Genomic DNA, 14,079 nt, shown 5'->3' with positions numbered 1-14,079 from the left:
CAAGCTGTTAAAAACAATTATCTTTTGTGTTTTTCATTTAAAATCTTCATTGTTTTACTCAAACCAAGTTATAAATACATTCAGTATTTACACTTAAGCAATTTAAAACAACAGTCATGTTTTTCCAATTATTTAACTGGAATTTGAATTAAAATTGGGTGCAAACGTTTAGAGTGCAAACGGACCTTGGGTGCGAACGTGCAAGGTGCGAACGTGTAGGGTGCGAAAGTGTATTGGGCGCGAACGGACCTGATACCCAATACTGGTATAAAAATTTTGTGCCAGTATTGTATTCCAGTATTGTACCAGTATTGTGTTTTTTTTCTAAATAAACAATACTTATACCAGGTTATTGATCTTTTACTAAAGGTGTCACATTTATATATATATATTCAAAATGAAATTAAATTATGACATGACAATTTTATAAGGAATGAAATTATGAATGTATGTTTAACTGATGATGGCATTGATGGTAGCTTTCAGGTCGATCCACCCCAAGTCCATGATGTCATTGATGGTAGCTTTCGGGTCGATCCGTCCCAAGTCGATCTGGCCCCACGTTGATCCAGCCCATATGTAAAGTTGATCCGTCCCCAATAAAAAATATTTTTATAAGGAATGAATATAAAGATATTCAGGATTTGATTTAATTAAGTGATTACAAGTGGCATTACCTTAGTTCACAATCATCAGACAATTGTTGAATAAACAAACCAATTATAGACTAATGATTTGATTAATCAAGTCATTATGATGAGTTAAATTTTATAGGTTTCAGTGGACTGTAAATATTTATTTAGATATTCTGTGTATGAACTAACAAAAAATAAAATCGCCATGACATTCAAAGTTAAAGTTATCACGGAAAATAACTTCATATTTTAAAATATGTTGAACCTGCAATTCAACAATAACACTCATTTTCTTATCGTTATACAATGTTGACAACCGCATGCATTAACAATATGGCGAACAAAGACCTCTACAAAAGCACCCATAAAAATTGTCATCTGAGGCACGCTGTACTATTAATGAACAAGGAAGTAGATCATCAAGTTAAAAATAAATTTTATCACAAAAGCATACCTGCCAACTTTCACGATTTAGGCGTGTACTACACGATTTTGACCCTTTGTCACGATTGCACGATCGTGATCGTGAAAAACCCTCTTAAACACGATTTTGTGAAAATCTACACGAAAAATATGATTGTTCCCGATTTTGAACTGTGTCAAATGGAATACAATTTTGTTCAGCCAATCAAATTCTATGTTTCTCATGATCAAATTAATCAGCCAATCAAAAAAGTTTTCTCTCAAGAATATTCTAACATTCTAGATTTTGAACTTGTGTTGTATTCCTCTGTTTGTTAAAATCGTGAACATGGCAAATGGTTTTTCACCTAAAAGGAGGTTCTTACACAGAATAAGAATAAAAGCATGACTGATTGACAAACTTCAATGATGCAGTACTACCATAAAGATAATAAATAGTAATTTGTTCACTAATTCATTGACATTACACTTGCTGTAACAAATGTTATAAATTTATGTATTCAATTAAATTACCAAATTATTTAAAGTACAATGTACTATTATTTATTTGTCACATGGACAAAACAAAACCCCCCACACGAGGAACCTCTTAAATGAAGGACTTTCCTTAGTCAAGGGGTTATTTTACTCTTGTAAAAAATAAAATAGAAAAATCATTAAATGTAGATTTTTTAACTTAAAAATCGGAAATTCTGACATTATATTTAGAACAACTTTTCTAAATGAAGGGTCTAATTATTTTGAAAAATAAAGAAGATATAAGGCCAAGAACATATCAAAATTCTTGGACATCATGGACATGTGTTGACCATATAATACCAGATAGATCATAAGATGTATTATAATAGTTCTTTGGGAAAAGTTTCTTCAAATAATATGAATATGTGCTCATTTTTACCTAAAAAGTGGTTTATAATGTCCTAACATTGAGGGGTTACCCCTAGGTGTTGTTCCCAACCTGATAAAGGTCCTTCTTTGTGCACAATTTTAAATTGGAAAAGTCAACAATTATTTAATATCCTTACACATGAAATTAATTCTTGGTCTTGCAGCCACATGTTCATCTTTTCTACTGATATGTAATAACTAGAATCATGCAAATAAATTTAAGAAAAAAGCATGTAAGTTCGTCTTACAAATATGACACTTTTTCTAGACCACAAAAACAGCACGCGCAAAATAGTCGTCGCAAAGTATTGTAACCTTTGAAATTGTTGTCGCGCACTAAAACCCCCATGGGCACTTTCAAAAGTTGGCAGGTATGCAAAAGTATTTTATCGTGACTCATTACCACATCAATTTACAAGTTATAACAAAGTGTTTCATAAAGAAATTCATCATCTATTTTCTGGAACTTGAAGACTTACCGGTAAGTCCCTCAGGTGAAGCAATAATAACCGTATCCAAAGTCTAACCGTAAACTTGTTAAGTCCCAGACCTCTAACCACTGCTAAAGTCCAACTGTAAACTTGATAGGTCCCAGACCTCGAACCACTGCTAAAGTCCAATCGTAAACTTGATAGGTCCCAGATCTCGAACCACTGCTAAAGTCCAACCGTAAACTTGATAGGTCCCAGAACTCAAACCACTGCTGAAGTCTAACCGTAAACTTGATAGGTCCCAGACCTCGAACCACCACTAAAGTCCAACCGTAAACTTGATACATTTGTAGGTCCCAGACCTCAAACCACCACTAAATTGAACCCAATGTCAGACGAAAGCTGTGTCCTTTTTCCTCTAGTGTCTCAATATTGCATGTAGACATTGGCTCTGCTTCTTGGCTTATACATCAATGATCATCCAACCTGAAAAATATATAAAATTTTCTTAATTCCAACTTGAAATACGGGTATACATATTTAAAGTAAATGTACAAAAAATGTACATGCACATAGTTAAATTGCACATGAATTCTTTTTTTAAGGTATGTTCAGAAGAATTCATTGAAAGATGCACTAGAGAAGTTTTCTGTAAGTAATACATTTAAATTTGGGACTATTTATTTTCATTGTTTAGTCAAACTTGTATTCTATTAATATTAATGGCCAACACTCTAAAGACTTTTTGCTCTGATGCAGTGCAATACACCCATCAATCAACCATATTAATACTAGCTTTAATGCTCAACCAGCATTGGAAGTCATCCTATATAGTGAGTTTGTGTTTTCAATACATCCTGTCTACTCTATACTCGTTGGAGTAAAAAGGTGATGTTATTTATTAATAATTACAACTACCAGAAGGTTTACAATGACCTACATTTAGCCTAATGATCAAGGTCAAATGAATAATTTAAAAAAGATGTAAAAGATACCAAAGGGACATTCAAACTCATAAGTGGAAAATAAACTGATAACGCCATGGCTAAAAAAGAAAAAGATAAACAAACAAACAATAGTACACTAAACACAACATAGAAAACTAATGACTGAGCAACATGAACCCCACCAAACTTCACAAACCTTACAATGCCTCATGTCCAGATTCATAAACTTTGAATACCTGAAGGAGTAAGGTAATAATACATAAGCTTGGTATGAGTGTTCAACACTACTATGAGCATTCACCACTACTTGAAGAAGAGTTGTGAAAAAGATTAAAATTGCAAGCTAAAAAGTCAAGGTCATAAAATTTGTAGAAAGATGCAAGCCTTAAGTTCCACAAGTCCAATAGATAATTTTCATGTATATCCAATTTACAATTGTATATTTTAATTATTATATGTAAATGTCAATTTGCAAGTGTAAGGTAATAAATACCCTTCTCAATATCCTCATCTACATGTATAATATTTTGAAATTCCACCCTAAGAATTTGATACAATTAAGACATATAGCCAGGCAAAAAAATGGTATCCTTTGAAAATGTACATGTATTTACTAGTCAGTAAGTACAATTTTCAATTATATAATGTACTCAATATGCCTTATATAGAGAGAAACTGTCAGCAGCATAAGACATCAACAAGATAAAGAAATAGGTCAATAAAGCTGATTAAGACCACCTTTCATATAACTTGTTACCCTTGAATGATGATTTACCCTTTTTTGTGTCTTGAGCAAAAACTATAGATAACAGAGATAAACTATCAATTAGATCAATACAAGATCAACCAAAAAGATATAATTTGATCAGAATTTTATATTCTGATCTTCAATGTTGAAGATTGGGCATTGTTGAAGATGCACATACATCAAGGTGAGCCACACAGGTTCAATATTACTATTTATGTTTTACAGGAATGTGTCACTGACTCTGAAGAAAGTGGAGATGAAGCTCATAGTGGCATATTAAACAATGTTAAATCTGTGGACGAGGAGGAAAAATGGATGACTGTTCATAGTGACAAATTTAGAATATCTAGACCAGATGAGTTAGATGGAGTAGCAGAAAAATGGACAACCATCAGAAACCAGCCAGATAAGTCTGACCAGTCGGATGATTCTGATGAGAAAGTTGTTATTCCTAACAGACCTGAACGTGCAGATTCTATTCTAGAGGAGGAGGCAAGGTTAAAAGAAATCAGGAGAATTCAAGAAGAGAGGTACATGTATTGGAAAAATCTTAATTTTTTATTAGATTCAAGGAGTAAAATACAATTTGTTTAGGACTGAGGAAGAAATGAAGCATTGATGATAATTAACTGATGATACATGTATATAAGTAAGAAGTGGTATGATTGCCATTAAGACAACTCTCCACCAAAGAGTTAATGATGTTGAAGGTTAGCAACTATAGGTGGCTGTACAGTCTTAAACAATGAACAAAACCCATAACGCAATCTATAAAAAGCTCTAATATGACAAATGTTAAATAATTCAAAGGAAAAACTAACAGCATGATTTATGAACAAAACAATAAACAAAAATTAAAACAAATATAATATGCATCAACAAATGACAACCACTAAATAACAGGCTTTTGACTTTTGGACAGGCACATACTGAGTGTGGTTAGAGCAAAAATGTTTGGGGTGCATCAACCAAGAACAAACAACAAAAATAAGTTGAAATGGGCTTCAGTTACTGATCTGATCAATTTAAAGCTGCCAATAAAACAATTCACACAAAGTTTAGATCTGAAAATACTTGCAGTTACTGAAAGCTAGTTCAAAGACGATAGCAACTCATAAGAAATCATGTACATGTATCTAAGACCAATTGGATCTTTTTGAACTACAAATGTATGAACAAATAAGACTTGTTCATTCACATAGAGTTTATTTTAAAAATTATAGGGGAACATCCAAAGGAAATAAATGAATTAATTTGGTTTCCCCAAAAAAATTATTATGAAAATTTCATTTGCAGTGCAAAATCTGGTGTGAAGATGTAAGATTTTACAAAACATATTTTCAACTAAAAAAATAATTCCTTTTATAACTGCAGAAATGTAATACTTGATATCATAATATAATAATTTGTATATATATATATATATCACCTTCAATACTCAAAGCATGAAACTTGTAGACAATTCCATTTTCATGTTGTCCTTAGACAATTATAAGAAAGAATTTTACCTGAAGTTATAATTAGCTTGTCAATCTCTTCAGAAGTCTTACATGTGAATCATTGTGAATGATGTTTGATATTTTTGAAAAGAAAGCGAAAAAGATTATTTTATTCACAATATGTTTTTGGTCACCTGGACTGGAAGAAAGTTATTCATAAATGTATTAATTGGTAATTTAAAAAAGAAAAGGAAAAAAATATTAATTGATGTTAAAAATCATGTTGATTTTAACTGAATTCCGTATGAATTCATGAATTTTTTTGGGTATACATTTTTCAAGTTCACTTGACATAAAATTCATCTCATTCAGGACATTTTTAAGTGAAACTATTATAAAGGAAGTATTTCTGTGTATAACTCAATATATTTTCATTATATGTATAATAGCCATTGACATGAACACATACTGTACAGTTATTATAATAAAATTGAGAATGGAAATGGGGTCTTTTTTCAAAGTTATATGTATTGATGATTGGTAGCATATTTTGAGACATATTTTAGTGAATAAATGTGATCTACATTTCTTGTGTGACTTGATTGATATAACTGTTGTTAAGTTTTGTGTTCAGATCCTTCAATCAAAAAGCTAAGGTCAGGTCTTAAAACTTTAGAATTATTAAAAAATAGACTTTTTGACAGTAAATTAACATACTGCATTTACAGCAACAATAGCAGTTAAGTCAAGACAAATGAGCTTAACATATATCTAGTGTAACTACATGATATTACAGATTCATAAATTTTTATATCTATTCCTGCATTTAAGGAACATTACAACAAATTTTTACATGAATTTATTTCTTCAAATAATTGCATTTTTTAATCTAGACCTTTATTGTATTAACATACAAACATTAATTAACATGCTTAGATATGCATTAATTCCCATATGTTGTTTGGATAACAGTCTTTTTCTTTGCAAATTCTTTGCAAACTGGCAACACTATTCTAAATTGAAAAAAATGACAAATTCTATATGAATCTTTTTTATTGTTTTTTTTTTAGATTGCCTTACAAAATTTATGATTTTGAGACATTCTTTGTTTTGGTTAGAGTCTTTAAAATTACAATGTAAGTAATATTTGTAGGAGGAAAAAAGAAGATGCAGAATTCCAAAATCAACTGGAAGAGCTTAAAAGGAAGAAAAGAGAAAAGGAAATGGTAAATTGAAATGAAAAAAAGGGTTTTGGTAGAGCTAGTTTGGTAGAATTATGTTGCTAGAATTGGGTCTACTTTTTAGGCTGTCAAGTATATGTCTAGACAGAGAAATTGGTAGAAAGGTCATATTTTGAAATTATCAACAGGTTAAATACTGAATTATTGGTTTGAATTTGTTTTATAATCCTAATTTAGCAGTCAAATTACATGTTGCTTATAATTAAATCAGCTTTAAAATATTGTAGTCCCTTTTCAGAATAGAAATTTATTTATAAAGCACAAAAATATTATCTGGAATGTTTAACTTAAATCTTCAAGGATATAAAATCATTTTTCATCTGCTATACATGTTTTCACATTTTCCAAGTAGGACATATTTTTTTTAATTAAGATATTTAGGATGTATTCTTCTGAGTTTCAATCTCGTTAAAATCTCGTTCTGAAATTTTTGGATCCAAAACATGTGATACAAGGGGAAAATATTTATGAAAATCAAAATTTTAAAGATATTATAATCAAACATAACTCAAACATTTCTGAATTAACTGTACATGTACTTCATTTATTTACAGAATATACTGTATTTCTGTAATAAAACACAGCTTCCAGAAAACATTTAAAGGTAAACCATGCAATGTAATTTTTTTATTTGACTGAATTTTTTCAGATTGAGGAAAAGAGGAGAAAGGAAAATGAAAAACGCAGAAGAAAGTTAGAACAAATGAGACGTCGAGTGTCTGATGGAAGTGACCACATTCTTGTAGATTCCAAAGAAGACAGTGATTCAGATGTGTCACAAGAATCAACAAAGGATCCCGTCTCTATCAAACTAACAGTTTACACAGAAAATATTAATGTATCTATACCAGATATAAACAGTGCTAATCTAGTCACCAGTTTGTGTGAAGCAGGACTGCCAGCAACCTTGCAAGCAAACATTACCATTCCAGACACTAAGACCAGTAGGTCCAGCTCAATGAGAGGTGATTCAAATAGACAAGACAGACCTATATTGCATGCAAATTTAGTGGTTCAAGAACCTCTACGCAGTCATTCAAATTCTTCCATTAATTCTTCTGCAAGTGAAGGACCAGCAGTTACAGGTCGTCGTATTCCAGAATCTGATACCATTGTAAATGAAGTTATAGTAGCTTCCAATGAACCAGATATAATTAGAATAACAAAAACTAGAACTCCGCCATCCACTTTACAATATCCATCAGCACCTCATAATACTCTTACGTTCCCAGTGGCTCCACCTAGGAAAAAGAAATGCTCCAGTAGTGAGGTATTCATTCAATTGGGATAATGTGCATATATCCAGTCATTATTCCATATTTTAAGTTGTCAAAAAGTAACATTAGAAAAATGCATGGATCAGATGACTGGAGAATAATGAATCTAAAAGGGCAAAATTTGCATTCAGTTTTAACCCTTTTCTCAGTGGATTTTTTTTTGCATACTTGATTTGCATAGGACTTTTCATTAAAATGCTGAAAATATGCTTTAAAATTTTAATGCATTTCGAAAAACAAATATTTCATCAAATAAATTTAAGTCAGATCTTCTTTCGAATATCCTTTTCATATTGGATACAAATTTTATTAAGTCTGATTTAGACATTTCCTAGTCAAAGTATACATGTACCTCAATAACATCAACTGAACGTTATTATCACTTTCTATTGTTAAGGAAATAAATTAGACTTCTCAATGATCAAAATAAGTGTTTGTCAAACTGCTATATTTTCAATGAAATTTTTCTGATAAAGTGTGTGGTTCAAGTAAATTCTCTTTTAAGTCTCACCTTTTCCCATATCAGTTACAAAAAGAGAAGTCATTTCTCCCTTTTTTTCTGAAGTAGTTTAAAATCAATTGTTTATAGCCTTTTTTGAATTTGTCCATAAGAGTCTCATATCAGCTGTAATTCTTTTACATAAGGATAAAAACTAGAAGTCACAAAAACATTTACCTTGTGATAATTGTTTTGGTAGCGCTTTGATTATAGTTTTGATATATTTGAAAGAATTCAATATATTTATTTCAGGTTTTTATAGGAATAATAGGATGGCCAAAACAAAAAGTATATCATTGCTATTAGTTCTGTAATGCAGTCATAGTCAGTTCTAGTTCAGCTTCTTGGTATCAATTTACATTTGTAAACATGTTAAATCAATAATCTAAAACAGGTTTCTTCATATAATACCTAAGCTTGAAAACAATTTTTTTTTTCTTGTAAATTATATTTCAACATTTAAACCACAAATATTTATAGATTATCGTTGATATTCTCAACAAGATTGTCATTCTAGCTTGAGCCGGGACGGCGAAAGCAAGAAAGGCAATCGAGTTGAGATGATCAATGATAATCTGTTTATCGCTATTTTACCTATGACGACGTTGTCAATTTCATGTCAATTTCGTTAGCAACGCCACATGCCTGCTTAGTTTCTAGCGATAATTTTCCATCTCAAGCGAGTAGCATGATATGAAAATTATCACAAAAAAAGATCAAAGGAAAAATGCACAAAATAGCGATAATGAGATTTGAATGTTAGGAATTGGTAATTTTAAGGCCCCTGCCCAAGCAGAGGGGACATTTACTGTTTCCCTTGTTCATCTGTACGTACATACATCCCGAGATTGATTTCCCCTTATTTTTAGTTTGCCTCAACTATAAAAATTTTAAATAATGCTCTTCTTTCACTTTGAAAACAAAGTTGTGTTTGAGTACCAACTAATTATCCTTATCTTATTAATTGAATTTGTAATGTTAGTTGTACAGTATTTGAACAACACTAAGGTGATCAAAAGGGACATTTCTGTTGGCGATGCTTGTTTTGAAATTCAATAAAATCTTTTAAAAAGTAATTCTACTTACATTACTTAATTCAAGATTAAGAACACCAGAATTTATAGAACATTTTTTTTCTTACCAAAGTTAAAAACTTTTGAACATGTCTTATGGTTCCACTTGGAAAACAAATAAGGTTTTTTTTCCAACTAGAATCCAAATGATTCATTGCAGTCATGTTTTATTAAAGATTTTATCACAGGTATTGCATCATTTGCCAAAGTTTAATCCCAAACAAAAGGCAAGGGTTTCAAATTTTACACAAACAATGCAACCAGAGTCAATCTCCAATAAACCATGGCTAACATGAATTAGTTAAATTATCCAATTTTAAAGACTGAGCCTTGGCGAGGACCTCAAAAATTGATCATTTAACTATCAAGATGTGATAAATCCAATAATCCTCAACTTACTACAAATATATGTAATAATCTGTTTCTCTAATGATTATGAAATCAATTTTCACTTTTGATAATCCAAAATCTCTTCCACCTCCTTCCACATACCACAAGGTCGTCAATTTAATTAACACATGTTATAATATTTTGAATCATTCAGTGAGCCTATAAAGTCATGACCCGTAAACTCATTCAATCATCTTCTGAGATCATTGGCAACCACACTTTAATTAAATTGTTTTACACAATGTGTGAAGAAAGGGTTAAATTGCCACAGAATTATGAAAAATGTATACATGTTATTTGTTCTTTATATTTAAAGAATGCAGTTGCTTATGGTCTATATGAAGAAACCTTTGATGAAAAATTATGATTGAACTGAACTATGACTGCATTTCTGATTATTTTCAAATGAAGATAAAAAGTGTGAAGCTAAAATATATATGCTATATGTGCTTAAGGAAATAGAAAATTCCCAATATTTAATACATAACCAAAAGATAATATTATTTATAGTCAAAATAAATAACTGTTTTAAACTATTTAGAATCTATATATTTTAAATACATGAAGTACAATAAAAAAAAAAATCTTTTTTTTTCATTCATGAACATGGAAGGGAAAAGGTAGCTCTCTCAATCCATTAATAACTATATTACAGTTCACACATACATGTACCAACTTTATTTTGTCCTTTCAAAGCTAACGAGTCTCTATTATTTAAAATTCTTATTAAAAAGGTCATCAGTAATAATAGTAACTGATCTTGTTTCGTCTTATTATTGATGAAGTGTCTATTTTGTCAATTTTTCTGGTTTTAATACATTTAAAAACATCTTTAATTAATGCTGTGTTATAACTTTTTGTATTGCTGTGTTGCTATTTCCATTCTGGTGAAAACACTATCTCTACATGTATTAAATTTAGAGCTTTACAATTTGACTTGTCTCAGAGTCAATAAGGCAAGACCTGTTTTGTTAGCCTTAGATATAGGTTATCAATATCTTTGGTTGCCAATTGTTATATCCTTGATATTAATTATTTTTTTAAACCCAAATCTTTCTTCTATCAATTTCTACCAAAATTATCAGATGACTTCTTAAAATAAGACAGAAACCATGAAATGACTGAACCGGAGTTCTTGTCTTTGAATGGGACTTCTTTTACCACTTTTGTCATTTTAGCCTATTAAATTGAAAACTTTACCGTAATAAATAGAAAACAAAGTATACTGCAACAATTGTCAGCATTAAAAGATAACCAAATAATTCTAATGAGCAAAACTGTCATTAAACCTTTTGTTTGAACTATTGTCAATTTATCTTAAAAAGATCTACAATTAATATATTATTTATTTTATTTAAAAATTTAAAGTTTTTGTATAGCAAATTTTTATCCAATCATTTTTTTTTAATATACATTTGTACTTATACATGTTATATGGCACATCCTTGCTAGATGACCAATTCATGCCTCTAGTTATATAGAACTTACATTGAATGCACAGATAAGAAAGCTACTTATAAATGTTGCTAATAGTGTTCATTTTGGAATAGAGGAAACTTAGATTATTTTGTAATTGTTTCAATTTTTTGGGGAAAACGATTGTTCACTGTAGCTCATGGATTTTTTTTATTAATTTAAATTTTCCTCTGCAACAGCTATCTATCAATTTAAAGTGATTTAAAATAATCAACATTATTATCTGAGACATCAAGAGAAAATGAAAGAAACATTGGTTTCAGACATTTTCAATTTGACTAGATCCATTTAAAATCAGTCTGTGCCCATTCCAAGTTTCAACTGTCATGACTGTAGACTGGTTATAAAGTCAAATGTTGTCTAAGTTTGCATACATAGTGAACATTCATTTTGTAGCAAAATTTTCAGTCAATGCCAAGCTCTTCTACAGACAAGAAGGAAAGACATAACTTTATGAAGTTCTATAAATAAGTTAGAGGCAACAGTAGTTTTTGTTAATTTTTTATTCTCATAAATCTGTTATGAAGATAAAAATAAAGGGGAAAAAAACAAAAATTGTCAATAGAAATAAAAGAAATGGTCTTAATTGAATTTTCCAATAGCTTGCAATAGAAAGATTTCTTGTTTTGTTTAAAAAAAAAAAAAAGCTTAACAAAGAATAACTTTAAGAATAAGAAAGTTTGCTTCAACAAAGATTCACTAGAATTTGGTTTATTTGTTAATCAAAATAGACACAATATGTATATATAATTTGAATTTATGAAACACAGAGTTTATCTGCTATCTCATTTTTATTATTATAGTATTTACTGTGTTTTCTTTTTGTTGGTTTTAAGAAGTTAATAAAAGTATATTGTGGCTTTAAGTACTAGAATGTTTTGATTTCCTTGTTAAAAATAAGCATAGATATCTATTAATACTATTGTTTTCACAGCTTTCAGACAGTCCTTCAGAGTGGAGCAATCGTACATCTCTAACTTTACCTACGCCTACCTCAACTGTTGATAAATTGACCAGAGATTTAGAATTCACGTTAGATCTTCAAAGTGCCTTAGGTGGTGGACGCCATATCAGAACTGAAGTATGCAGAAATGTTATATTTACTGTGTTTATACTAAAGGATTTTACTGTTTATAGTACATATATGAACTGGCGAAACACTTTCTGAGCTCACCTAAGTATTGCTATCACTTGGCATCTGTGATTATCTTCGGATGTCTGTAAACTTTCATTTTTCATCTTCTCAGAGACTTGGACAACAATTAATAAATTGGAAAGGAATGGTGATTGGAAGGTTCTCTTTAAATGCTTCTCAAATCAGATGAACAACATGTCTTCTAGTTGTTTCTTTTCAATGATTGCTGTTTATCATATTTGTTTTTATGCCCCATTTATGGGCATCATGTTTTCTGATCTGTGCATCTGTTCGTTCATCCATCCGTTTGATCATCTGTTCGCTCGTCTGTCCGTTCGTCTGTCTGTTCAGCCTGCTTCAGGTTAAAGTTTTCGGTCGAGGTAGTTTTTGATGAAGTTGAAGTCCAATCAACTTGAAACTTAGTACACATGTTCCCTATGATATGATCTTTCTAATTTAACGCCAAATTAGAGATTTTACCCCATTTTCACGGTATACTGAACATAGAAAATGATAGTGCAGATGAGGCATGTGTGTACTAAGGACACATTCTTGTTTGTTTATTGTTTTGTGCATAATTAAAGATGTAAATACCTTGTTTATAAAAAAAGAGATGTGATATAAGTGGATAAAAGTAATTTTAGGCCACTGTACATTTTCAACAATGAGATAAACGCATACTGTATAGGCAATTATAAAAGGTCCCAACATGACAAAATGTAAAAAAAATTCAAACAAGAAAACTAACAGACTAGTTTATAACAAAAGATTTGTGAAAAACAATATATCACTTGTAATTCGATTAACGCTAATGCTCATCAGTATAAAGATATTAACAATTATATTGCTGACACATGTTATACTGATTGATTGATTGATTGTTGGTGGGTTTTTTAAGCGCCACTTTTGGGCTATAGTGTGGAGGTCAGTTTTTATGGGTGGAGAAAGCCAGGGTGCCTGGGGAAAACCACTGGCCATGATACGAAAACTGACAATCCTAGTCAACTAAGTTTGGAGTCAAGTGCCCCTGCATGAGTGGGGTTCCAATTCACAACCTCAGTGTTGACTGGCTAGTGATTTCAGTAGTAGAACTACTTAGACTGCTTGGCCACCAAGGCCACTTATGTTATAAAAAAATAATGAGCATAGAGGTTGGCATGATAGAATTCTTTCATTCTGATATTTCAGGTTAAGTTTATTGTTTGGGTACTAAGTTTCTAGGATTGAGGGAAAATCATTTCATGGTTTTGCCAAAGTGTGCATACAAGCCTATTAAAAATTCATATTTTTATATATCCCATGAATAATAATGAATCTACATTATACATATAATATGCATATAGTTGTTAATAGAGGCATAGGGCCATATCTGCTATTTTGGTATCTCAAGTCATTCAGATAGACAAAACTTTAGAGTACACTGATTTGAGGTAGACTATGTATACATTGTCAACTTTATTGTTTAAAGTCAGCCTTA

General features: G+C 30.6%; 1 protein-coding gene across 1 annotated transcript in view; it reads left to right on the top strand.

Moving 5' to 3' along the window:
- The window catches only part of LOC139514625 (WD repeat-containing protein 44-like), a 33,777-nt gene that overhangs the window by 737 nt on the left and 18,961 nt on the right, over positions 1 to 14,079 (top strand). The window contains exons 2-6 of the mRNA XM_071304071.1: positions 2,983 to 3,028; positions 4,298 to 4,602; positions 6,665 to 6,737; positions 7,402 to 8,022; positions 12,402 to 12,548. Coding sequence (XP_071160172.1) covers positions 2,983 to 3,028; positions 4,298 to 4,602; positions 6,665 to 6,737; positions 7,402 to 8,022; positions 12,402 to 12,548 — 1,192 coding nt within the window. The remainder of the gene's footprint in view (positions 1 to 2,982; positions 3,029 to 4,297; positions 4,603 to 6,664; positions 6,738 to 7,401; positions 8,023 to 12,401; positions 12,549 to 14,079) is intronic.

The sequence above is a fragment of the Mytilus edulis genome, chromosome 3, assembly GCF_963676685.1.
Source record: "Mytilus edulis chromosome 3, xbMytEdul2.2, whole genome shotgun sequence".
NCBI classification, from domain to species: domain Eukaryota; kingdom Metazoa; phylum Mollusca; class Bivalvia; order Mytilida; family Mytilidae; genus Mytilus; species Mytilus edulis.
This window is presented reverse-complemented; position numbering and strand designations above follow the sequence as displayed.